General features: G+C 42.9%; 1 protein-coding gene across 12 annotated transcripts in view; it reads left to right on the forward strand.

The window, feature by feature from the left end:
• The window catches only part of vps13d (vacuolar protein sorting 13 homolog D), a 150,396-nt gene that overhangs the window by 114,266 nt on the left and 8,223 nt on the right, over positions 1–27,907 (forward strand). For 7 of the 12 annotated variants that reach the window (XM_084367243.1, XM_084367239.1, XM_084367245.1 and 4 more), the window contains 16 exons: positions 91–326; positions 436–538; positions 2,524–2,681; positions 2,824–2,932; positions 3,108–3,278; positions 13,038–13,142; positions 14,393–14,542; positions 15,192–15,341; positions 16,029–16,125; positions 16,204–16,352; positions 16,684–16,818; positions 17,700–17,867; positions 18,221–18,353; positions 23,065–23,260; positions 23,357–23,488; positions 23,596–23,836. In XM_084367243.1, coding sequence (XP_084223369.1) covers positions 91–326; positions 436–538; positions 2,524–2,681; positions 2,824–2,932; positions 3,108–3,278; positions 13,038–13,142; positions 14,393–14,542; positions 15,192–15,341; positions 16,029–16,125; positions 16,204–16,352; positions 16,684–16,818; positions 17,700–17,867; positions 18,221–18,353; positions 23,065–23,260; positions 23,357–23,488; positions 23,596–23,836 — 2,433 coding nt within the window. Of the gene's footprint in view, positions 1–90; positions 327–435; positions 539–2,523; positions 2,682–2,823; positions 2,933–3,107; positions 3,279–13,037; positions 13,143–14,392; positions 14,543–15,191; positions 15,342–16,028; positions 16,126–16,203; positions 16,353–16,683; positions 16,819–17,699; positions 17,868–18,220; positions 18,354–23,064; positions 23,261–23,356; positions 23,489–23,595; positions 23,837–26,008; positions 27,003–27,907 lie in introns of those variants that run through there. The other 5 variants (XM_084367247.1, XM_084367248.1, XM_084367240.1 and 2 more) reach the window with 1 other exon arrangement.

A 27,907-nucleotide genomic window follows, 5' to 3' on the forward strand; every position in this document is an offset into this window, starting at 1 on the left:
TTTCATTGCATTGTTTTTTTTAATACTGTGACAAAAATAAAAGACCAAACACAATAAATTGAGGAGATTGCCTTGTTTGAATCTCTTCAGGTTCCAATCCAGTTTTGGCAGCATGGTGTGGCTGACATCCGACTGCACACTGAAGTGAAGGCAGGCTCTGTGCTGGACTATGCCTGTGATGAGCCTACACTCCCCCCCTACCTCACACTGACTGTGAAGGGAGCTGGATCCTCAGAGGTCACAGCCGACATGAACTTCTTCAGAGAATACAACAAGCTCTACTACGAGAACTTCATCTACATTGCAGCCACTCACACTTTCTCACAGTATGGACTAATGACATGACTAACTTGTAATCTTATTTCATACCATTAAGAATTCTTGTTTGGAAAAGTTAAAGTCATAAAGGTAAGCAACACCATTTTGTTGATGCAGGAGTGCTGAGAGAAGACCTGTTGGGAAGAAGCGTCTCGTGAGCTGTGCTGAACTGGTTCTCGATGTGGACACCAAGACTCAAAGGGTCATCCTGAAAAAGAAGGTACTGTTTTCACTTGAAAATAACCCAGAATGAACAGACTTTGATCTAAGTGTGGGGAAAATGGCAAACAATGAGATTGCGTTATTTTTATAATATTATTTTGCCTTCAAAAGATGGTGAAAGAATGGACTGTTTGAATTGAGGTATTGTGGAAGGTTGGATGAGAAGAGGGAACAAAGTAGTGCTGGGATTGTTTCAGTCCACTGGCAGAAAAGTATGAAAAACAATTTAAATTAAAGCTGCAAGCAGCGATGAACGGGCCCTCGCAGTCCACGCGTGTCGGGGCATGCTGCTGTCGCGGCGTGCTGCTGTCGCTTCACGTTGCTGTCGGGGCATGTGGCTGCCGGTGCTTGTTCATGCAACAACTTCCGCTGAGGAATGAAAAGTGAAGGCAGGCAAGCTGTTCTTTCGTCTTTTAGCAATAAAAGTGCTCCCTATTGGCGGATTTGCACAACATTTTTCACAAACCGTCATCGGGGCATGGAACACAATTAAAAAAACTTTAGTGTTAATGGGACTGCATTTGATGAAGATATGCAAGACTGTCTGTTTGACCACAATTTGCAGGAAATTGTTGTTTTATGTTTTGGGCGTTCTTTTGACTACCACATTTGTTTTAATAACCTTTTGTCAGCATGGTTCACAGATGCTGTGTGCAAAGTTTGGGGCAAATCAGAGAAATTGGGTGGGAGGAGTTTGAAAAAGTAGATTTGCGACATTCAGCAAATTTGTGAATGGAAATGTAGCGTGAAAGTGGGCGTGGCCTACATCACACAATTCAGCTGTATGCAGGGAACACGTAGCTAAGGTTTAACAATGTGCGGCATGTTATGTGGGAGTTATTAGGCAAAAACATTTTTTGTGTTGATAATAGCGCCACCTGCTGGTCATTTTTGGTGTTTGAGTTACAGAGGCCAGTCTATAACACACCTATGAATTTCATATCCATAAGTGTTGTGGTGTTGGCACAGTGCCAAATCTGAAATTAGACTGCTACCAGAGCGCCACCTAGTGGTGTATCGGTCAAAGCTTCAACAGACATCCTCAGGAGAGCATTGACAATAATTGTACCAAGTTTCGTGTTAATCTGAGCAACCGATGTGAGATATAAAATACTTGAATTTAAAGAGCGCCACATAGTGGTCATCCGCAAAGATTTTGCACAGAGCCTTAGGGGCTCATGCGGAAGTACTATCCTGAGTTTCATGTCATTCGGATGAACCAATGTGGAGATATGCAAGACTTCCTGTTTTGAAGGAAATGTGCAGGAAGTTGTTATTTAATAAGTTGAGTATTCTTTGGAATATCAAAATTCTTTTAATAACTTTTTGACAGGAGGGTCCACAGATGCTGTGTGCAAAGTTTCGTGGAAATTGGTGAAATTGCCTGGGAGGAGTTCGAAAAAGTAGGTTTGCGACATTGCGCGAGCTAGCGAAAAAAAACGGTAGGCGGATATAGGCGTGGCCTATATCACGAGATTCAGCAGAATTCACTGAAGGCGTGGATATAAGGTTTTTGAATGTGCGACAAAGTATGTGGGAGTTATAAGGCAAAACGCACTTTCCTTGATTACAGCGCCACCTAGTGATGGAAATTCACAAGGACAACAGATTATAAAAATTTTCGGCAGGTGTGACATATATTCCAAATTTGGTGAGTTTTGGGGTATGTTCAGGCAGTGAAAAATGCGATCATTCGGGACAAAAAATGCTCACTGCAAAAACAATAGGGTCCTTGCAGGTTCCCTGCTCGGGCCCTAATAATAAATATTATTGGAAAGAATGACTAACAAATTGATCACACATTTCTGCCAATTTATAGACTAAAACATTAAGTGATTATCAAAAAAAAAAATCTTATTATAAAAAGGATAATGTAAATAAAAGTATGAAAATATTCATGAATTGCAACCCATGAAAAAAGCATGGAGGCAAAGTCCAGTATGTAATGAATGTGTAGTAACATGTCCCTTGATTTTTGTGCAGGAGCCAGGGAAGCGCTCCCAGCTGTGGAGGATGACTGGCTCCGGCATGCTGTGTCATGAAGGCTCGTCTCCACCACAGAGCAAGCCGGCCCAGCCACGCCCACTGGACTCCTCTTTGGTGTTGGACATTGCCGGGCTTGCAGCTGTTAGTGACAACAGGTTTGTACTGTACCTCTAGGGTGCCTGTCAGCTCTCTCAGGGGTCCTGACAACGTCAGTCAATTTTGGTAACTGGACTGTGAACTGGTAGGAAGTTTATTATGGAAGAATTGACTCTCTCTCTATCTGTTCGTCCCTCTAAGTTTTGAGCCGTTGATGCTGAGGAGGCCGGACTCACGCCGCAGCACCACCCAGACATGGTACTTCAGCACAGGCATGCTTACGTGTGGTCTTCCCCGGCTGGTAGTACAGGTGGGTACACCTAGCTAGTCTTTGATGTGGAATTTATCAAATGTTGTTATTTTGAGCGTCAGCAACTCCTGTCCTTTGAGTTTAGAGCCCTCACATATGTTCTGTCACTGTTTCTCCATTTTCTCCACATGATTTCCTTCAGTTGTATTTTTAATTCATGACTTGTATCATCCAGGTGAAGGGCGGGCCGGAAGGCCTGTGTGATGGAGCAGAGGTGGTGCTGGGACCAGACTCTGGACTGCTGGAGCCTGGCCCGGAGCAGCAGTTCATCAACCAGAAAATGAGACCTGGTTCTGGGGTGCTGTCCGTCCAGGTGCTGCCAGATGGACCCACACGTGTCCTCCAGGTGAGAAATAATCCCAGTAAAAGTCTGAAGGACTAATAATCTTTCAATGCCAATAGCATTGGTAATGGGCTGCTCTTTATGGAATATTGTTTTGGTGATTTTGAACCTCGATCAAAATATTTTTGCCTTTTTTCCTCTTCTCTTTAACCTGACCTCCAAACCGATATCTAAGTTTAGTCATTAGTGTCAGATATTCATCACAACATACAACAGTGTTTTAGGATATTATATGTGTGTTATCTGCCTTTCAGGTTTCTTTTAATTTCCATACACTTGGAAGAATATCTTTTTGAGATGTAAGAGCTGGATGAGTTAGGCAATTACTCAAAGTGAATACAATGTCTTTTTTTCACCTTAACACACTGTGTTGCAGTTAAATTTATTAGTTGAAATTGAGGACCCAAATGCAGACACAAAACACAAAGGAAGGTATAATGATCAAAAGAAAAATGTAATAAACTTACTTGTGGTGGTAACAGAAGAAGGCAGGGCAACATAAGTAAGTAAAGGCGGCTGGGAAGTCCAGGTAAAAACAAAGAGTAATTCTAATGAGTGCGGTCCAACAAAACAACAAAAACTATCCAGAAGGCAACCATAGAACAAAGTAGGAACAAGGGGAACAATGCACCAGACTGACAAGAATTGAGGGAACACACATGGACTGAATACATAAGGATTAATAAACTAATGACACACTGGTGAACAGGGGAAAAAACAAAACAGGAAGTGTAAAGCACAACCGGACTCGTGAGAAACTTTCCAAATGAACATATAACAACAAAACTAAAACCCTGAGCCATGACAATATGAACACAAACACCCCTTTTCTTTGTTACTGAAGGTACACTCTGTTGAAGTTTCAGTGTTTAACATTACAGAAGTCGGGAAGCCACCTTCTCTTAACACTAGTTCACTTCAAATCAGTCACACATCATAGAAAGCCACCTCACCCAAGAGATTTTATTTCTGTGATAAAACACTGCCAACCTGTTTTGAAAACGTGCTGGCATCACAGACAGAATGACTTCAGTTCTAACCATATTGCTCATCCTTACTTGTACTGTATATAAACCGAAGTTTACGAATGTTACCACAGTTCTATGAACCTGGATGACTGCCAGAAGCAGCGCTTGTCACTGGATATCTTCCGTGTCACGCATGTGCAGGATGAGTATTTATATCAACTAAGTCACGTGTGACCTCGGATGATCCCTGACCAGGTATAACTACCGTTGTCATCCAGGCGATCACTTCCACAGAGTCCTCTCGTGGCTCACAAGATTCCGAGTGACTGAGAACTGTGGCAGTCGTCCAGGTTTCATAGAACTGTGGTTACATTCGTAACTAGGGCCCGACCGATTAATCTGCCGGCCAATTTAATCGGTCCAAAGTTGGCCGACAGACAACTTAAAATTTTCGTGCTTAGTGAATGCATTGCTGACCTGGAAGTTAATGAATAACACAACGTTAACGTCCCCATCCTTTAATCTCCGGCAACAACCACTCTTAGTGATCACAATTTCACTTTACCATATAACATTAACCTTAAGACCGAGCACATTAAGCACATCACCGGGTGTTTTTTTTTTTTTTTTTACATTGAATTAACTTATGTTACGTTGAGAGTTCTCCCTGCAACCAATAGCAGAGGCATTGATAATCTCTTGACTGTTTACCATTATACACTAAAAAAAGAAATATTGCAAAAGATGACATGTTTAGATGACAAAGCAAGAAAAGGCGTTTCTGGTCAGAGTTTGGTTTATAATTACTAAATTGTTCAGAATGATAGAGTAGAGAAAGTGTGAATTAACGTTTAGAGGGCATCAGAGAGGTGCATTTCAAATAATGTTTTGCCAGTGACTTTACGTATGCTGATTATACACCTACCTATTACCTCATTATAAAGGTAATAATAAAATAATCAATTGTAAATATAAGCTATGTTCATTTATGCCTTGCAGTCAGAAAAATGCCTAATGTCTGAGTTTCAAAATGCCCCACGTAACTTTAGACATATTTGTAATAATAATAATTGTTATTATTATTGTTATAATCATAATTATTATAATAACAATTATTATAATAACAATAACAGCAATTATTATTACTATTATAACAATAATAATTATTGTTATTATAATTGTTATTATAATAATAATTATGATTGTTAACAATAATAACTATTATTATTATTATTATTATAACAATAATAATTGTTGTTATTATAATAACAATAAAGAAAAGTTCCTGCACTCAATTTTGACAATAAAACGATTCTAAAACAGTAAAATGTTGCTGTCAAGAGGCAGTGCTTATCACTGGATGACTTATGGCAACAGAGTCGTGAGGAGTCCGAGTACCCACCTCATAACGATGACTGAAGAACCGCATCCAATGGATGAGGGGTGGCCACATTCACTCTGTCGTATCTGGAAAATGTGTTTTGCAAAGCACTTTGAGTGGTCAGTAGACTGGGAAATCCATAGAAATGCAAGTCGATTTACCAGTCCATTTACACATAAGCAATGGCATCCACTACTAGGGGTGGGTGCAACTCATTGATGTGGCGATGCATCGCGATGCGTCACGTGACGATTCGGCCTCGATTAATTAACGTCGATGCTTTGCTAGGTCCGCGCATTTAGACAGAAGGCGGCAAATTGGCGGTCTGTTTTGGTCCGCCAATTTGACGCCTCTGAGGGTACACTTACTGCCGCCTCCATTGCTATCTAAATCCGAGGCGTCAATGTGCCGGCAATTGCGGGACATGGGTGGAGGTGTCGATAACGTGCACTGTTGTGCGACCCGCAGCCGGGAGTTTTAAAACCAGGAAACAGCTGATCACAGCAGTCAGTTCATCACTTCATCCGCGGATGTCAAGATGAGCAACTGGAAAGCCGCTGAGATCCGGGAGATGCTACTGTCTCCTCGGTCTCTGTAGCTAACAGCTAGCGGACACAACCAAACAGCTAGTAGCTGCTGACTGTCAGCTGTTGTGTAGCGGCAAGCTACGAACGGTCGCTACTTTCAAATTAAAAGCCCCCCGCTAAGAACCCAGTTCTAAAATTCAATGGGGTGCAATGTAAAGCTCTTATTTTGAAGACAACTTTGTTGTCACTGATCACTGCCCAACTTCGTGCTTCATGCCACGTCACGTCACATGTTTACGCCTCATTAAATCCAGGGCTTGACTGTTTTCAGTGTTTTCCGCCAATAGAGGGGGCTCTCCTGCAAGTGGAGCTTTCTCTGGTCAAAGTTAAATAGGTCAAAGTGCAAATGTTTACATAGTCATGAAATAAAATATTTTGTGTCTTTGAAAAATACGTCAAAATAAGTCAAATGTTCAAAAAACCTTGTTATTTACTTTATGAGTGTAGTTTTAGAGGAACTGAGTTAATTGATAGGCTATTTATTTACAAATATAGCCACAGATGAAGACAAAATCAATCTTGTATGGAAAAAAGCATTAAAAATTGCAATAATTGAAGAATCGTGGCCAATAATCGAATCGAAGCTCCCATAATCGAAATCGAAATCGAATCGAATCGTGAGGTACCCTTGTTGGAACACCCCTATCCACTACCCAATGGGACAGACGCTGTTTGGAGAAAGTGCAACATTTGTAAGCACCACCATAACAGAAAAAGAGCTGTTCTGACCACCAGAGCTGACCAGTAGCACATAAGCTCTTAGGGCATGGACCGGGCACAAGTGTCTTCACAATGGGGGGGTCAAACTGTCCAAGCTAGTCAGGCTGATAGAGGTGTGAGCGTGCCAGCACCTTAGGGAGGAATGCTGTATTTGTTCAGAGAGTGACACCCGAGCCATCTGGGTTCCATCTCAGAAATGCTGTTTGCCAGACAGCCATTTGAGCTCTGCCTGTGCTAAGGGTTCAAAGAGAGGCAAGCATAGGGCATCCAACACCAGGGGCAGGTCCCATATAGGAGCCCGTAGGGCACTTGGGGGATGTAATATCAGGGCCCCCTTCAAAAAGAGGGACACCAACTTGTGGCTACCGATTGTGTCATTATCAGTCTTAACTGCTACGAAGATATGTCGCCCACATACACCCTCAGGGTAGAGGGAGATTGGTCCTGGTCCAGTAGGGATTGCAGAAACTCAAGGATCATAGGCACAGAGCACTGTACGCTGCTTCCTGTGACGCCCACCTGGGACTTCCGTGAGATCGAAAGCTGTTGTTTACTGTGTCTCTCTCCTTGTCCATCTGTCTTAGTTGTTTATTCTTAGATTTTACTCTTTCATAGTCTTTCATAAGTTTTGCACCGTAGCTAACTTTAGGCTTTTAAAACTTGTACATATTTTGTAGAACCAATCTTCTGTTACTGGGTAGTCTGTTTCTGCCCGGTTAGTTTTCCTCAACCTAGCCTAGCCTACTGGTTTTTGCATTTCACCGCAGTTAACACTACCTCGATGAGTGTTACGATGGCTTGTGCTGACTGTTCTGCAGTTGGGTGTCTCTATTAGAGAGACGTGTCCGTGAGTTAGAGCAGCTTCTTTCAGTTAGAAACACAGGCACTGCAGATAGTGTTAGCCCCGGGCCTAATAGCAAGCCTGCTAGCCTTAGCATTAGCTCAGTCTTGTCGGCAGCTGTTGTGGAGTTTGTCGCCGTTTGGCCGCGGCATGGCACAAAACCTCTGCTCACCAGTTGTGCGGCCTGGTCAGCAGTCACCCCTCCTGACTTCTAACCAGTTTACTGTCCTTGCTACCCAGTTGTAAGTCCTGCTGGCTTGCGTGCCTCCCCAGCCCCTGCTGACGGGGGTAAACTCCACACGCTAGTGATAGGAGACTCCATTACCCGCAACGTTAAGTTAGCGTCAGACCACACCAGTCAGCGAACAACCCCCACCTGTTTTGGTACTGCCCGCAAGTGACCGGTGCCCTGACATTCAGAATAGTGTACTTGACTGGCTCTATGCACTCGCTCAGCAGTGGGTCGGGCCCTCCAGCGGCCATACCCACAGCTGAAGGCGACAAGGGTTGGGATGCTGCACTCGACCCACCAGCTGAGACAGGAGATCATATCTGGTGGGGGGGCGCCAGAGCATCCCGCAGTGGAGTTGGTGCAGCAGTGAAAACCAAGTCCTGGCTGACCAGAATGGGGCCACCAGAAGAGGTGTTGGCAAAATCATGGGCAATGGAGGAAAGATGTAGAGAAGACACTCTGGCCACTCATGAGCCAGAGCATCCTGGCCCAGAGGGCTGGTGTTCTCTGTCAGGGAGAAATGGAGGGAGCAATGGGTTTATGTCTCCGAGGCAAGAGACCCCAGATGCTCTGCACCCTCTCTGGATGAAGCTACCACTCCCCTGGCTGGGGGTTTTCAGGGGAGAGTAATGCCAGGTTCAGACAGGACGCCAAAGCGCCGCAAAGTGCCGCGCTCGGAAATTCTTGCGCGAGCCACAGCCCTTCTATTCACACCAGACACGAATTTCTCCGCGCCGGTCGGCAAACGGCTCTGCTCCTTGGCTGTTCTGTAGTCACACTTGGAGCTGTTTTTTCTTTTTTTGACATTTTTTATTTTTATTTTGTGAGAGCATTACAATACAGTAGTTACTATCATGGAACATACATTGTTACTTCTGCCACTCACAATTAATTTTTTTTTTTTTTGTGTACAAAACAATAAACAAAATACACAAAGTTAAATGAATTACATCTGAAAACTTTGAACAAACTGGGAAAGATAGACCTACATAAAAGAGCAAATAAAGAAATGTCTATGAGTGATACAGATTAATCCTTAGGTCCAACAAAACATTCAAAAAAATAAAATAAAATAAATAACAGCATTGCAGGTCACCCATTCCGTACTTCTGTCTGTTCAAGACCGGCATATTTAACCCACTTGGCCCACCTTTTAGTAAATATGATTTTTTGAAGGCAGAGGGAGAAGGTAATCCTTTCCATAAGATAAATGTCATTTACGATACTTATCCACTCCTGTATTGTGGGTGGATCGGGGAGTAACCAACGTCTTGTAAGTGCTTTTTTACCAGCGGTTATCAAAATATCAAATAAATATTCATCAGCTTTCCTGACCTGCAAGTCAAAATTTCCTAAAAATAATGTGGAAAATTGCATAGGTAGATTAGTGTTAAATAGACCACTTAATACTTTATGAAGCTCTGCCCAAAAGGATTTAACCACTGGGCATTCCCAAAAGATATGCCAGTGATTGGCTTCCCAGTGTCCACATTGCCTCCAACACGTAGCTTCCCCTCCAGTAAAATGTGCCTTTTGTTTTGGCGTAATGAAGAAACGGACCATACACTTCCAACCGAACTCTCGCCATGAGTGAGAGCTAGTGCATTTCCACTGGGATTGGCAAATGTGGAGCCAATCCTCTTCAGATATTGACAGATTACCCTCTCTCTCCCATTTTTTCCTAACATAATCTGTATTGTGGGACTTTTTAGACAATAGGCCTTTATAAATTCTGGAGATGACACCCTTGTTTGATTTTCTTTGATAAGCATCAATAAAACATTTTGATATGGGGTCATTGAGGTCTGTTTCCTTTCTGATATGTTCAAAACGACTACATACCTGTAGGAACCTAAAAAAATAAGTTCTGTCCAGGTCACAGTCTTCCTTCAACCTATCAAAGCTTTTAAATTGTCCCTTTTCTGTAAGAGAATAGTATGTCGTTATCCCTTTCGAAATCCATGATTTAAATCCCTTATCTATTGCGTTAGCCTTAAACTCCAGATCGTAAGCACACCATTGGATTATTTGTAACTTGTTACTTAATTTGTACTCATCTTTTATCATATTCCAGATTTTAACTGTACTTTGATCCATGGGTTCTGTACCTTATCTACAAGTCCTCCCAGATGTTTGTGAGGTAGTGCTGCTTGTATTGGGGGATCAACTCGACTTGAGAGTTCTATATCTTTCCATCTAGCTTGAAAGGATGGGTTACACAAATTAATTAGGGGTCTAATCTGAGTTGCATAAAAATAATCTTTAAAATTAGGTAATGACATTCCCCCTTGCTCTTTTGGAAGTTGTAAAGTCTTAAATCTAACCCTGGGTTTTTTACCCTGCCAAATAAATCTGGAAATAATCTTATTCAGTTCAGAAAATTGTTTTGGGGAAATTTCTACAGGGAGTGCCTGAAATAAGTAGAGATATTGTGGGAGAATATTCATTCTTACAGAATAAATTCTGTGATTAAGACTAAGAAAAGAAATTGAGTTCCATCTGTGTATGTCGTCTTTAATTTTCGTTAAGAGGGGGCCATAATTTATCTCTGCCAGTGTTTGGATTCTTCTCGGCAAGTTTATTCCGAGATATTTTAATGACTTTTGATCCCAGTTAATATGAAATTTCTCTCTAAGTTGCTTTGTGGGTTGATAGTGAATGGTCAAAATTTGTGTCTTTCGTATATTTAATTTATATCCTGAGTAATTACCAAATTTTTATAGGACGGTCATTAGTTTGGGGAGTGAATTAGGAGGGTTACTTAAATAAACCAACACGTCATCGGTGTATAGCGCCACCTTGTGGTCTTCTCCGTTAATGCAGATGCCTTTAATATTCTGAGTCTGTCTTATCCACAAGGCTAGGGGCTCTATATAAAGTGCAAATAACAGGGGTGAAATTGGACAATCCCTGTCTCGAGCCCCGTTCCAGTGTAATGGTATCAGAAAGGTATCCATTTATTTTTATCCGAGCCGATGGTTTGTTATCTTGGAGCTGTTTTTTCACCATAGGAAAGTAAATAACCGCTTAAAATTGCAACGCCATGTTTTCCTGACAACTGTAAATCTATGTCCTCTTCATAGTAATGAGTAGTTTTCTGTCAATCCGGGTGTTTAATTATCGAAATTAGTTTTATTTTGAAGTTTGTTTTATTTTGAAAATCGACCGGATTCTCTCGTTGTTGCTTTGTTTGACTTCCTGCCCGGCTTGACACATTCAGCCACGGCACGCGGAAAAAATATCCTGACACCGAAACGATCGCTCCACAATGCGCCGGCAGTGGAGCAGAGCGCCACGGCGCTTCCTATGTGAACGACACCATTGATTAACATGGGCGCCGAATCGAAAGTGGCTCCGCTCCTCGGCACTTCGCAGCTAATCACGGCGCTTCGGCGTCCTGTCTGAACCTGGCGTAAGTCTGCGACCTGGTTCTGTTCCCCCGGGAGATATACTGCCCGCAGGCTGGTCTGGCAAGGGGCTGCCCATGTCAGAAGATTCCGCAATACCCACAGCAATCGTGCAGATCTGTACCCCCCTGGTGGTTTATTTGGAAGACTGCCAAGGTGCAGACCACTGCCCCTGAGCCGTACTGTTCTGCCACACCTCACCACAACCCTGAGCTTCCTGTGCCTGTGCCACTTGGGACCTAAGTTGAAGCTGTTCAGCCACCTTTGCAGGGGGCGCAATGTCAGTTTGCCCGTGAGGCGAAGAAACTGACTGTAGGGCAAAGCCTTGCCTCATCAGAGGAGGGGAAGGAGGTGGAGGACGTCCTCCATGTGCTGAAGGGAAGGGCAGGCCCTCATAGGGATGGTTTTCTGAGCCACACCAATTAATGTTATGCTCTGAGAGGGGTCCAGAGAGCTCTTCCTCAAGTTCACCTTGAGGCCCAACGTGTGAAAGAAGGCAATCCGTGTCCTGTGTTGCCTGAAGCCGGGACGGAGCATAAATTTGCCAATTGTCTAGATACGGCAGGACTTGCATGCCCTGAAATTGCAGGGGCAAGAGGGCTGCAGCCACGCACCTGGTAAATACACATGGGGAGAGGGAGAGTCCGAATGGGAGCACTCTGAACTGAAAAATGGTGGCCCTGGAAGGCAAAACGAAGAAACCGTCTGTGCCGAGGAACAATCAGCACATGAAAATATGCATCCTTCAAATCTATGGACGTGACCCATTCCCCCTCAACAATGGCACAAAGGACCTCTGCTATGCTCAGCATGGGAAATGGTAAGACCTTTAGGAACTTGTTGAGTCCTCTCAGGTCCAGTATTGGTGCAAAGTCCACCACCTTTCTTTTTTATAAGAAAATAGGTTGAGTAGAACCCCCTGGGTTGTAACAGGGTGTCCACCAGTTCGATGGCACCCTTGGCCAGGGCTAGGATTTTTGAAGCCTCCGCTGCACGACGCCTGGGTTGGACAGGTTGGGCTGAAGTCAGTTTCTCTGAGAATGGGAGGCCTCCCTCACCCATTAGATGCTCCACGTCAGCCAGCCTAGCAGCCCTCACTGTGCAGGGTTTGAGCATGCCGGTGGAAACAGAGGCATCCGCTTGTCTGAGGAGAAAACCAAATGGCAAATCCCCTCGGAGAAGGACAGGTTGTTGCAGCTGTTGTTGTTTGGAGGGTAAGCAACCCATAACTCCAATCGCTATGATTACAAAACTATGTGCGACAAGCTCTCAGTAAACTTTTTGAACGTCAGATGATTCAACTTAATGCTACTACAGCAGTTGACCTGCATAAGTGAGAAGATGATAAGGAACTGATCGCCCGGATGACACCGGCAGTTATACCTGGTCAGGGGTCATCCGAGGTCACATGTGACTTTGTTGATATACATACTTGACCTGCGCATCCACATCCAGTGATAAGCACTGCCTCTGGCAGTCAGGAAGGGTGAAATAGTACCAGTTTGATTGCATCCTTTATCTTTGTTTTTTCTCTGCTACACAACGATTCTTTTCCTACACTGGAAATTGGACGTAGTCACAATGGTGGTGAATCTCGTAATTTCTCCGGTGTTTGTTGTTTTGTAGGTCAGTGACTTCAACCAGAGAAGAATGATCCCGAGCTCACCCAGCACAGAACAGGACAAGAGCAAAGAAGATGTGAAGAAGAGAGAGACTGAGCAGGAGCTGGAGGTAGGAGTACCTTTCAAATAATTTCATTGAAGCATTTTACATAAACCATGGTTTGCTACAGACATTCACACCTGACTAAAAACACATGTTTACTACATGACACATTCATGAACCATCACTTGTAAGTTTAATTTATATTATGCAGTTGTGATGAAAAGTTTCCATCCACTTGTAAAGAACATGTATATCATGGCAGTCTTCAGTTCCAATGATTTTTACAGCTCTCATTTCTCTGTGATGAATGAGTGGAACACAAACTACTTTGTCACAAAAACATTCATGAAGTTTGGTTCAATTATTAATTTATTAAAGGTCTTCTGAAAATGTGACCAAATCTGTTGGATCAAAAATATACATACACCAACTTGAACGATCAATATAGGTGATTATAGAAAGTTGTGTGAATCAAATTTTATTGTAGCATGGCCTCTTAACTTCTTCTGAGTGATTCTGCTTGATAACAGCTGGTGACTTTCTGGACCCATTTTAATAGGGCTTGTATGATACACCCATTAGACTCAACCACAAACACAATGGGAAAGGCTAAGGAGCTCAGTATTGACCTGAATTCTTCAGGAAAACCCAAAATCATCAGCCAGAAGATTGGGTCTTGGGTGCAGTTGGGTGTTTCAACATGACAATGATCCCAAACACACATCAAAAGTGGTAAAGGAATGGATCAATCGGGCTAGAATTGAGGTTTTGGAATGGTCTTCCCAAAGTCCTGGCTTGAACCCCATCGAGAACATGTGGACTGCGCTGAAGAAACAAGTCTGTGCCAGGAGCTAACAAATTTAGTTGAACTTCAACAATTCTGTCAAGAGGAGTGGTTAAAAATTCATCCAGAAGACTACCAGAAGCTTTTGGATGACTATCAAAAACACCTAATTAAGGTGAAAATGGCCAAGGGACATTTAAGCAAATATTAGAATTACTGTATGTATATTTTTGACCAGGCATAGTTGGACACATTTTCAGAAGACCTCAAATAAATTCATCACTGAACCAAACTTCATGAATGTTTTTGTGACATTGGAACTGAAGACTGCCATGATATACATGTTCTTTGTGAGTCGATGGAAACTTTTCACCGTGACTATATTATTAATCGTAGTTGTTCCTCATTTTATTATGATTAAAAACATTGCTGTCTGGTACTAGGTGCAAAAACTGATTGGCATAATATTTTACACTGCATGACCTTCTATAAGAAACATCTCCTCTGATGTCTTCTTTGTATTCATTCACAGGTGTTGGTAAACTTGGAGGAAGGTCTGGGTGTCTCTTTGGTCAATAAGGTTCCTGAGGAGCTTGTGTTCACCACACTGTCTGGTATAGATGTCCACTTCATCCGTACTGCTGCCAACGAGGTGTTGGAGCTCAGCATTCAGAGCATCCAGGTAAGCTCATCACAGCTAGTTCAAATTGTATTTGTCAAACACAAAGGTGCTTCACATGATACAAAAAACAATACAACAGAAAGGCAGAGAACACACACTGTATTTCCTAGATGGTAAAAGGCAATCTTAGTGTAATTCATGTCAGTGAGTTGACAAGGTGTGTGTCTTCTGCTGAATTTAGCAAGGAGAAGGGTGCTGGGACAAAAAAAAGGACAGTACACAGCATGCCATGTTTGTTGGAATAAAATGTGACTATGAACATTTGGTTACACAGGTAGGATTCAAACAATGAGGAACAGTGACAGAAAGTGTTGTCAGTTCATCCAGGAAGGAAACATTTGATGTTGATAACTTGTGAAAACACCTAGTCTTTTTGTTGTACTACTCATCATTCCGATCAAATGAAATCCTGTTGTAAATGATTGAAACTGATTCTCAAAATCAGCTTGACACAAAGAGATAGATTCATGTCAACAAGATAACTGCAGTCCATTTGCATTGTGCTGGTTTGATCCAGATGCTTCCTGTCAATATACAATATGACCAATACTCATGTTGACCTCTGTACTGCTAATAATGTACATAACTATTAGGTCCAGTCAAAACGGTGGTATGAATGACTGTTGTATAAATACTTGGTCTGTATCAGGTGGACAACCAGCTGCTGGGTACCACCCAACCTGTGATGCTGTGTGTGACTCCCAGCTCCTGTGACAGCAGTGTCAACGACAGTGGACCGGCCCTGCAGGTCAACTCGGTCAAGGTTCCAAGCAGCCTTATGCTAACAGATCTCTTCAAGGTCAGTGGCCCACACTGAGACACTGCTGTGTTACATAGCCTTGTCACAAAATCTTTCTTTTCCAGAACAGATCATTTCTGGTTTCTTGTGCACATCAGAAATCTAGTGCACGGGAGTGAGACTCACAAGGTACAAGGTTCATGTATTCATCATTCCACAACACAGGGTTGTGGCAAAAATGCAAGTTGTATTCCCTTTATGCTTCGCACAAGCCTACAGAACCTAAATAAATCGAACAATAAGTAATAAGTCATAATGCAGAGAAAGAATTGGGCTGTGTGGAAAAAAATAGTGTCTGCACGCTAGAAAATGAACATGGACTAGCTCCGTGTGACGTCAAGCCCTTCTTATGAAACAAAGAAGGGCTTTCACCTAAACAGAGCATAATGGAACAGCCTTAAATTCAAGCTGGGTTAACTTAGCTCTTATCTCAGCTCTCTTCCTCCTCTTGCTGGGGTGATCACAGTGCTTGTGGCGGTGTTTGGTCCAGCTGATCTGGCTGTCTGATCGGAAGATGTTTTGGGTAGTGATCGTCTGCTGCACTTAATCCAATCCCTACGCTTGCTTTTCTGACGATGATGAGTGTGTTTCTGTCTTAACTAATACATGCTACAGTAATGAAAGCAAAAAAATGACAAATTAAAACAGAAATTCAGCGATTAATGATGTAAACATGATGTTTTACAGCACCTCATGGTAACGGCCCGACGCTTCACAGTCATCATCGAGGAGAAACTTTTGCTCAAGCTGCTCAGCTTCTTTGGATACGGACAGACAGAAGCTGGTGGGTCATTAGTTGAATGTCATTGTTAATATACGTTTGATTCAGAGATGAACCAAAAACTTTATTTTATTGATGCAGAGCTGGAGAAGTTGGATGAAAACCTCCACGAGAAGCCAAATGAGAATGTGGGACCTCCCAAACGTTACTACTTCGAGAACCTGAAGATCAGCCTCCCTCAGGTCAAACTGAGTGTCTTCACTTCTCACAAGCTGCCACCTGATCTCAAGGTAACCTCACATAGTCTTTTTTTTTATTCTATTCTCCTTTTCATTTTTTATGTGCAGCTTCATAATCTGTCAAATAATTAACTTTGATATAGAGCAACATGGAACCTTCTATTGGCTCCTTCAGGTGGTCAACATCTTGAGGCAGCATGCTGTTGGAAAGAAAATTGTATTGCTTCATTTTTAAATTAAAAAGGAAAGAACAAGAAATATCACGTTACTGCTCCCTGTGCCACATGATGTCACTCTGTTTACTCTGTGTTTCACCTGCTGCACTGCCTTCACATGCTTTATCACATTTTATCACATATGGTTGATTTTTATGTCACCCTAGGCTCTGAAAGGCACCCTGGGCTTTCCTCTGGTTCGGTTTGAAGACGCTGTCATTAACATGTACCCGTTCACCAGAGTGCACCCCTACGAGACACAAGAGATCATCATCAACGACATCCTCAAACACTTCAGAGAGGTAAGTGCTGAACACCGACCTAATAAACATGTTTGTAAGTGCTGCTTTGAACTTCTTTGCCTAATTGGCCAGAACAATCCAAACATTGCAGGAGCTGCCCAGTGATGGCACTTTATTATCAGCCATTGGAAAAGCCTTTTTTACTCTTCCAGAGTAATGCCAACACTGAGACCACATCAACCCCTATACATAGTGTACCTACATGTGCATCGGTATTGAAAGCGAAGGCCGCAAGTTTTTTGTTTTTTTTATAATTTGATTTAGTTTTTTAGTCACTTTGTATTCCTTTTTTGTTCTCAAATGTACTCATTCTTAGGGTTCAACCCCCGAAGGGACACCACTATATAAATGTATTTGTCTTGTGCAGCTGTGCAAATTGCAGTGGGCTGGAATGAGCTACAAACGCTAGAAGTGTCCCAGTAAACTGGAGATTTGCAAGTACTTCCCAAGAAATCTGAGCCCAATTGGCCAGATTGGGGGCACCACAATTTCCAAAAACAACAAGATTTTCACCACATTTGGTGTGCATGATAAGGGGTAGTATTAACCAAAATCTGAGGCACAATATTGATTGTTTCAAGTGGGCATGGCCATATTTGCTCATAACTCAAGATGCCTATGAGCAATCCTTTAGAGTATTGTTCAGATCTGATGAAGGGGGAACAAAACCTGTTTGTTGCTGCTTGCAGCCTTAATTTTAAGCACAAACAAAAAGCACAAATTGATGTTTGTGGCTATATTTTTAATTATACTGTCACAAAGAAACGATAACACACTTCCATCACCCATGGGCTGCTCCATGAACAGTCACATACAGCTGTGTCATGTAATTCTACACTGTTTGTGTCAGATCATAACTGTGTATTGTTTGCTGTCTGTAGGAGCTGATCAGCCAGGCAGCCCAGATCCTTGGCTCTGTGGACTTCTTGGGAAACCCCATGGGCCTCCTCAACGATGTCACTGAGGGTGTGTCTGAGCTCATAAAGTACGGCAATGTGGGTGGCCTTATACGAAATGTGACGCACGGTGTGTCCAATTCTGCTGCCAAGGTACCCCTCTGAGCTGTGTATAAGTGACTGTCTTTTGGTTGCTTTTTGTAATGCATGTCTCTGCTTGACGGTTGCACAACATTGTACAGGTGTTCCTGTTAATGTGTCCACCACCTGAATGTATACTTAATACAAACATACCCTCTTACCCAGCTACTGCCCTCTATCTCTAATCAGCACAGACATAGAAGTCCTCAGCAAAGCATTATTCACTGAAGTGAAAGTGTCCATTTATAATTTCTGTTGATTAAACAGGTTTTATCACAGGAAGACATGCAGGCGATGATACACTCCTGTAATGCCATGTAACACAGCCATGTTTTGTGAACCTCCTCCTGTCGTCTGTATGTTAGTTTGCAGGGACTTTATCAGACGGGCTGGGGAAGACCATGGACAACCGGCACCAGAGTGAGCGAGAGTACATCAGATACCACGGAGCCACCAGTGGAGAGCACCTTGTAGCAGGGATCCATGGACTGGCTCATGGTACAATCTTTAAACATTTCTGTGTCTAGTTACAGAGACAGCAGTTGGTAAAAGAATTGTTCAGTGGGAGTCTTAATTCACCCTTCAGTTTTAGGGGAATTTGAAAAATGAGGCTAATCTTTTTTTAACCCACAGATACTGTAAATGTGCAGTATTACATGTGTTTACAATTTTATTGTGGGATTGTGACAGCTGATAGATACTTTTTTGTCCACAGTCATCAGTCTGTGTGTCTATCACATTGTCATCCATGTAATATGTCTCTGTTCATCATCCCAAGCAACTTAAAAATAATATATAATAAATCCTGTGTTGACACAAGTTCTGCCAGTTTTTAAGACATGGCAAATATATTTAGTGTCCAAGTATATTTTGATGGCAAACAGCTGACGTTAATACATGCTAACACATATATGTGTCATATATGTGTCAGTTGGCTTCTGTGCCTTGAACACGGCCTGTCCATTGGTGGTCTGAGACAGACACAGATATTACTTTACCTGCGAGCATTACTCCTGGTAGACTGACACTTGACCTCAGATGGTGCAGCTTGGACCGTCGCGTTGTACGCGTAAGCAATGGCATCCACTACCCAGTGGGACTGGTGCTGTTGGAGAGAGTGCAACCTTTCTTCTCTGCAGGCCAGAGAGCACCACCATAACAGACAAAATGCTGTTCTGTTCTCGCCGTAAGAAGTTCTAAGGGAACGCACCGGGCACCAGAGTCTTGACTTGCCTTCTCCCAATGGGGGGTCAAATTGTCCAAGCTAGTTAGGCTGATTAAGGTGTGAGCTTGCCGCATTCTACATGGCCACCAGAGTCTGTGCATCAGAATTTGGGTGGGAGAGCGCCTTAGTGTCCTTCTAGCACGCATGCAGCTCCTTCAGATATTCTTCAGAAGGAGGAACAGAAAACGTGGCAAGGGCCGAAGTGTGCCTGAAAAACGCAGGTGCCGGCTCTGACTGTGGCAAATCGAGCTGCAGGCGAGCCAGTGCCATGCGAATGAACCTTCTGTAGAACACCGAGTCGAGGAGTTTGAACCAAGTTTGGAGGCAGGGGAGGGCCCCTTCTGACCGTAGTCATTTAAGAGAGCAGCTGTAGCTGCTAACGACATGACATCTTCCTCTGGCCCCAGGTCAGGCATGGGTGGAGTGGACGAACCAGTATCCTCCGAGCAGTACCAGGATGGAGGAACAGGAAGGGAGAATTCATCTGGGCCAGCTCAGCAGGTTTGCTGGTCCACCTTAGAAGACAGCTTGTCAGACTTTGCCTTCCTCCTGGGGGGAGCACCTGCAGCCTCCACTGTACAACCCCTGGGTTGGACAGGTTGGGCTGAAGTTGGTTGCTCTGAGAAGGGGAGGCCTGCCTCACCAATTAGATGCTCCACGTCGGCCAGCCTAGCAGCCATCACTGCGTGGGGCATGAGGCTGTAATTTATGCAAGGGTCCTGTGAGAGGTGCTCCCTCGAATGCTCAAGGCAAAGACAAGAGGGGCAAATTTCATATCCGTCTTCAGATTGAAAAGGAGCCATACAGATCGCACAGTGTTAAGTCCCCTGGGTGGTCTAGGGACTGTGCGGAGTAACACATTACAAAATAAAACTTAACTCCCAAATCAGGCTTCAGGTTTTATTACCAAAAACAAAGATTACCTCTACAAAAAGCCCGGAGAATCGACAGCTACCGGTAATTCAAAAACACCTAAACCAACCAAGCCACTAAGGAGGGTGACTTTCATTTCTTTCATTTCGAGGGAGCTGGGTACAGAAATGCCATAATGCTTCGCTATTTCCACCAAATCACATTTCCTACATGCTTCAAACTGACTGATTGTAGGATCGTCCACAACCACATCCAAATCAAAAGCTGCCATACTCACTGAGAGACAACCAACACAACACAGCACAGCTTTATGCAGTTAGCTTTAAAACCTAACCAACAATTCAGAAGACTGGGAGCAAACCTACCAGTGGCAAGACAAGGCAAGTCTTTATGCCAGGTGCCGCACACAGATAAATAACACGTCCAACCAACAACAACAACTCCTCAGATCCTGCCTCACCCAATCTGAGCCTACCTGTCTTCTGGAGCATGCCGGGCTCAAGGTGACTTGAAAGGCAACAACATCGGCGGCCGGAGCCCTGAAATGCCTACCCCCACTGGAGAATTATATCCCTGCTCAGGATTTGCTCCGCAAATAAAAAAGACAAATTAATAAATGAGTGCCCGATGGAAAGGTGGTTAAACCCAGCTGGACACTCCTATCTTACCTGAGGAAGCAGTTCACACTCAAGGCTAGGCTATGGTAGGGCTGCACAATTAATCGAATTTTAATCACGATCACGATTTTGGCTGCCACGATTAAATTAAGATGATCGTCGCGATATTAACATTTAAAAAGCGGGCTCTGTTGCATATCAAATCAATCACTTTCTCAACCCAATAGTCAGCCAACCACCAGGGGGCGAACAAAAGGTTAGGGCTTCATTAAGCTGCCTAAATAGCAAGCAAGCGCACCCTGCAGCAGCGGCAGCCTCAAATTATATTCAACAGTGTGACACCCCGTCCTGACATACAGCGACGTGACAGCAACACGAGCGAGCGAGCGAGGAAAAGTGAAGTTAGAATGTGTACTTTTCAATCAGCCTGACGTGACGTGCCGCGAGCGATATCGCTCCATCCAGAGATGTCGATCAACCCTGAAAAAATCACTAACTCTGTCTATCTGGACGACATTTCGCGGCGGTGTCCCGCCCCTAAACACTTCTTAAAACTTCTAACTTCCTAAACTCCTCTTTTCAGAGTTGTGTCTGTGCCACAGGGCAACAAAACTAACTTATTCAACCGCCTGAAAAAACACCACAAACCCAAATATGATGAATGCATGAAGGCCAAAGCTAACGCTGGTCCACTAAATCCCTGTCCGTGTCCAGCGCCAACCCAGACAACCTAGGCACTTTATGATTGCACTCTGCAATGGCATATGTATTTTTTGCCCGTTGTCTTGGGTACATTTTATTGTATTATTAATGATTTATTATTATTTTAAGTTTCAATTTGAAGCCTTGTTCACATACGGTTTGTTTAAAAAAGAAAGTGCAGTAAAAAGATATGTTTTATCTAACATAATGAATAGTCGTGATTATTAATCGTGATTTCAATATTGATAAAAATAATCGTGATTATCATTTTGGCCATAATCGTGCAGCCCTAGACTATGGACACCAATAAAACGGTACTCACCAAGATGACCACGGCAGATACAACCTACACAAGAATATACTACAAAAATAACTTTACCAGTTCAAAAAGAATCCCGGATGAGCCCCCAAATATGTTATGTCCCCCGATTACCTCTACAAGAACACACAATTATAATACAAACTGAAAACTAACTTGTCTTTAAAAAACTGGGAAGCACCACACAACCAGTTTCTCCTAACACAGTCGACAGAAAAAAACAGGAAACCAATTCAGTCTGTCGACGCTGTATTCGTCTTCATGAAACACACACAGCATGGCCGCTGCTGGATGACCCACTGGCCCCAGCCACAACTCCGGCCCCAGCTTATATCTTGCCCTGATTAGTAACTGGAGAAAGCCATGCACAATCACCTGCTCCAGTGGGGGAGGGCAGCACCTGGAGGACACAGAAGCACAGAAGAGAGCAGCCCCACCCACACACAACCACTGACAGCTCTCAGGCCATAACACACAGCTTATCGCAGCTTTTGGAGGGCGAGTACCCTGCAACAACGATCGATATGATCACAAGACTACACACAACAAGCTCTCAGAAAACTTTTCTAATGTCAGGTCATCCAAGGTCACATGTGACTTTGTTGATATGAATACTCGACCTGCGAGTGGGCATTGTTGAAAAATAATTCTGCGTTCATTTAGAACTGGAGGAAGGAGATCGGACTCAGCTCATAGTTCAAACAAGGGTTTTAATCTTGTACAAGAGGTGCATTCACAGAGCAACACGCAGATCAGTTACAAAGTGAAGACTCACTGTTTAAAGAGGAAATCAGGGTATTTATCTCTCTCTCTCACTCTGGGTGTGTCATCACTATAACAGATGCTTATTCAAGCCCATTTACAGAGAGGAGAATGTTTATCTTTAGTATCTGTCGGTTCTTTACTTAGGTCACAAAACAAGTTTCAAGGCAAGGCCATAGAAGAAGTCACAAGTCACAGGTCACAGTTCACAGTGTCTCTAAAAAGGGCTGTGTAACATCAATTCACATTCTTCTACATATAGCACAAAATTCTCTTCACAGGCATGACGGAAGATATCCAGTGATAAGCATGGCCTCTGGCAGTCAGGAAGGGTGAAATAGAACTAATGTTTTCCAACAAGCTGCTTGATTTCCAAATTGTGAAAATGAAGTCATTGTGAGTTTCATTACTCCTCAGGCCAGAGAACAAATGTGCAGTATGAAAATGCTGAACAACATATGCCATTTAATACCAACATCGGCAATTAATATGTGTGTCTGAGCAGTGTCAGTGCTCAGGGATTAATGAGATGCTCCAAAGCTGCCACAGGTCATCCAGTGTTTCTCTCTTTACAGCCTTGCCCTGTAATCTCAGAAGCACCGCTTTTAACAAAGATTGCATGAGAAGTGGATAACCTGGTGATCCAGTCTGTCTGTTCTTCTTCTCTGCAATCTTCTGCATTTCCTTTTAAATAAACTTCACTTTCCCCAGGTATCATTGGAGGCATGACAAGCATCATCACCTCCACAGTGGAGGGGGTGAAGACAGAGGGCGGAGTCAGCGGCTTTTTCTCAGGTCTGGGTAAAGGTCTGGTCGGCACTGTGACCAAACCAGTGGCTGGAGCTCTGGACTTTGCCTCAGAGACAGCACAGACTGTCCGGGACATGGCTAGCCTCAGCAACCACAGGTGGGTTAAAGACTATGCAGTGTTTATTCCTTCATGAACAGGAAGTGTGTACTGCACTCTGTATGAACTGTTTGCGTTCTTGGCTGTGTTGTTCAGGCTCAGTGTGCAGCGGGTCAGGAAGCCTCGCTGCTGTAAGGGACCTCAGGGTCTGCTCCCTCGACACTCAGCCACACAGGCTGACGGTCAGGAGCAGCTCTTCCGCCTCACAGACAACATCCACTCTGAGTTGTGAGTCTCACTCTTTTTTAGTGCACTCTCACACACTATCTGTGTCTTTTACCCTGATTACCTGCCATCCATCAGACTGATAATTCATTGTGTATTTCCCACACCAGCTTCATTGCTGTGGAGCCCATCGACAGCTACTGCGTCCTCATCTCCTCCAAAGTAGTCTACTTCCTGAAACCAGGTGACTACGTGGACCGTGAGGCCATCTTCCTGGAGGTCAAGTACGACGACCTCTACCACTGCCTAGTCTCTAAGGATCATGGGAAAGTATACGTGCAGCTCACCAAGAAGGCTGAAAGCACCAGCAGTGGTGTGGCCATTCCTGGACCCTCCCACCAGAAACCCATGGTAAGACACTCATCTGACTGATTCTTCATTGACAGTCTCTGGACGGTACGACAGCTTTTCAATCACCCAAATTACACAAAAAATTTAGCGTTTTTTACCAGTTCCCTATACTGGTATCTCTCCATGCGGTTTTGCTGTTATTTGTCCAGGTTTTGAGATTTCAAATAGGCTGTTTACACCTGCTATCAACATGCATCTCGGATCATCCAAACACAAGTGGACATCTCTATAGTTTAAACGACCACTGAGGCGCATTGTGATACGATACACTTTTGTAGCGTAAACGCTAATGCATCCTGATGTGTTGCTTACTGTAAAACAAGAAGAAGGAGCCGCAACAACAGGCAGAAATTCAGCATTAAATGAAAACAGTAAGTTGTTTGTTTCCTTGTAAAAAGTGTCAGTTTGTGGCAGCTTGGCTGTACCAGCCTGTCTGCTTCTGTGTCTAAAATGCAGAAGTCTTACCTGCCAACATTTAGCAGCTGTTTGAACACACTGTTTACACTGATTTCACCATTTACACTCAATTTATGAAAGAAGAATCATTTTATTGATGCTAAACATGTCACATTTTACAAATACAGTAAACAGTAACCAGTGTAGGCTACTTCTTTGTCCCTGTGGAGAAAGTCCCCAGACTCCCTTAAAAATGTCTCAATTTAGTGAGTTGTTGAGTTGGAGACACTTTATAAACTTTGTGAAAGGCTGTCTCTGACAAATTCTTCATTATTTGTTCCTTCTTGTAAATTCAGCAAATGTTCTATATGAACTTCTTTCTGTCTTTGTGTAAAAATATGGTGTCTGGTTGTTCCAGTGATGTATGTGTTTGCATATAGAGCGGGGAAGTGACATCTGACATTAATGGTCACTCTGATGCATGTTAATGCCAGGTATGAACATATTCTAAGATTTCTGCCTCTTCACCAATACAATGGAGCTCAATGGAATTTAGTTTTTGCTGCTTTTAAGAAAATCCACAGCAGTACATCTCTCCTTGTTATTGTGGATAACAAGACACTACACACTGCCAACAGTTGTCATAGAAACCATTCATTTAAAGGTTGTTCGAATTCAACTAACAGAAATAACAAATTATATCTCAGCAGGAAAGATCACTGTCAGTCACTGCTGATTGGCAAGGTGGCAGCTTAGTCCGATCACTAAACTAATGTTGCTCTTAAGTAGTGTAAATGTCAGTGTTAGCTCTGAGCACCTCAAGCTAAAGACCATTCTTCTCCACTACATCAAGGTGGAGGCAGAAATCTGAAACCCAGACAAATGAAACCATTCACACTAGCATACACTGACCAGGTGAAGTCTTCAAGTTGTGATCAGACTGCACAGCAATTGTTGTTTTGAAACAGTCATTATGTCTCCATCTTGGTTATGTTGTGATCAGACTGATGACAGCCCAATAATGGCCCCACATCACAAACTGGGGTGGGATGGATGGATGGATGGATGATTAGATTGATTGATGGACAGATACCCTTTGACAAAGCTCAACAATACACACAATTCACATTAAAACATGGGTCGTCCAGTAATCAGAAGGTTGTTGGTTCGATTCCCCAGATCCCCCAGCTGCACGTCGAAGTATCCTTGAGCAAGATACTGAACCCCAAATTGCTCCTGATGAGCGGTTGGCACCTTGAATGGGTGAATGTGACAAGTGTTGTAAAGGGCTTTGAGCGGTCAGTAGACTGGAAAAAGTGCTATAGAAATGCAAGTCCATTCTCTGCACTCACATCATCTTTCTACAGCTTAAAGGGAAAGACACCCACCATCAACACCCAGTGATCATGAATGTTTTCATCTTCACCTTCATTCAGAAAACCCTTATCACATACATCAGCATTCATTCATGGTGCTATCCCAGTAATTCAGAAAACTCAGATATTGTATAGACTTATCACAGCATTAGAAGAACAGAGCCCTGCAGTGATCAGAGCAAAAACATCCCAGAAAAGATGTTGATACCAACCAAAATCAGCTCCTGGTCTTTCAGGACCTACATAATATGTAAAAGTGAACAGACAGGAGTAATAACTGTGGAGCCCATTGTCCATGTTCATGCTTATTTTTATTCCCAGTCCCTCATATGTTTGTGTGTGTGATCCCAGCATTAGTGTTTCCACTGTGTTGTTGACTGTGTAACAATCCTCTCCACAGGTCCATGTGAAGAGTGAGAGTCTCGCCATCAAAATCTCTCAAGAAATCAACTATGCCAAAAGTCTGTACTACGAGCAGCAGCTCATGCTTCCTGCCAGTGAGAACGAGGACTGCTTACTGCTCGAGTCCTGATCACATGACTTTTCTAAGGAGGTTATTGATTGTTGTAGGCCTCAGTCTTTTCAAAGCGTTTGACAAACTGCAGTAAAGGGAAAAATCAGACACCTGTGCGCTTGGTTAAGTCACACGACCTGATGTTTGACAAAGCACATACATATAAATGACATTAAAAAAAAACATTTGCAAGACAGCGTTAGTTAGATTGTGTATGTGCAGAGAACACTGCTGACACACTGACTGACTGCTCATGGCACCAGGTATACCCATCCTACAGGTATTCTTTGTGTTTGTGAATAGACAGAAATGTAAATAGAGCTTCATACCAATACTATCAACCAGTGTATATACTATATTAATTATGAAGTATAGAGAGTAACACCAGAAGCTGATATAATGTGAAATATAACTGCCTTTACAACTCTATTTTGTTTTTAAGGGACTACTAGTGTGAGTGGGTGGAGAATGAATTGCACTGACACAGGGAGGGAAGGCACCTGCAGCCCCCCTGCCTCACACACACTGGAGCTGCCTGCCACTCTCTCTCTCTGCCTTTTACAATCACACACCTCCAGGTCCTACATGTCTCGACTTTTATTTAAGAACCCTTTTTTTAAAGAGCCCAGTCTTCTTTCTAAATCTATAGAACAGTGTTGACTTCATCTAACCAGGGGTCACTCTTAATTGTACACAACTTGGTGAAACTTGATCCTTTGGTTTTAGTTTGGTGTCAGATGAGATTTCCTTGAGTTGTGTATTCGAGAGGAGAAGTGGAGTTCAGGACAGGCCTGTCAGAGGGGTAGTGGACATGATGTGTGATCCTGTAAAATAGCGTACACATGGACACTGCTTCAAATAAAGCCCCACAACTGCAGCATGTACTGTGTTGGATCTTTTTATTTCCTAACTTAATGAAAAAAACAGATGTATTTGCTGTATTCTGTTATTGCATGCATATAACCTGTCTGGGTGAGAATCATGATAATATTCACTATGAATATTCAAATGTGTGAATAAATGTGTCTACAAAACAAGACAACAGTCATTTTCTGCAAGAGAGTAGATTCTCTGTCAGAGATGGACTGTCAGTGATAACAGTTTCATGTTGTAACACTAGTTTGTGAATGACTGGTTGGCCACCCTTGATCTAGTACCATCAATAGTTCATCATTTTAACTTTTTAACAATTTGCATTCCCATCAGCCTCATCTCTATTTCTTGTTTGCTTATTGTCAAATGGTACTGTAGCATGTAGCATTAGCTTAAATGTTGACCATAGGAAAATGAAACCTGCTCAAAATGTTAGCATTGTCACTGTGAAAATGAGTGTGCTGATGTTTAGCTCAGTGTCATTGTGCCTAAGTACAGTAAGAGAGTCCAATTGCTGACTGCTCCCATCAGGATATCCCAGATCTGTAAAACAATGGGAAAAGAGTATGGTCCACATACATGAATTTCTTCACCTCCTTTTCAGAAAACAAAAGTATAAAAAATAGCTCTAAGATAGTTCATGTGCTATTAAAAAATAGCTTTTGTATCTGGTGATATTGTGTTAGTTAATAAAGAAACATACCATTACCTTTTAACCTGAGCAGGAAAGAGTTAAAAAATTGGGCAACACTTTATTTGCAGGGTATGCATAAGACTGACATGACACCTGTCATGTACACAATTAGGTTTTTGTTATTGTTTATGACTGTTGTCATGAAGTGTCAGTCAAGTTCATAACTTTTAATACAAAGTTGCTTTTGTTTGAGATGTCTTTGGTATGACAACCTGACA

The sequence above is a fragment of the Pagrus pagrus genome (assembly GCF_965226575.1).
Source record: "Pagrus pagrus genome assembly, chromosome: 11".
NCBI lineage: Eukaryota > Metazoa > Chordata > Actinopteri > Spariformes > Sparidae > Pagrus > Pagrus pagrus.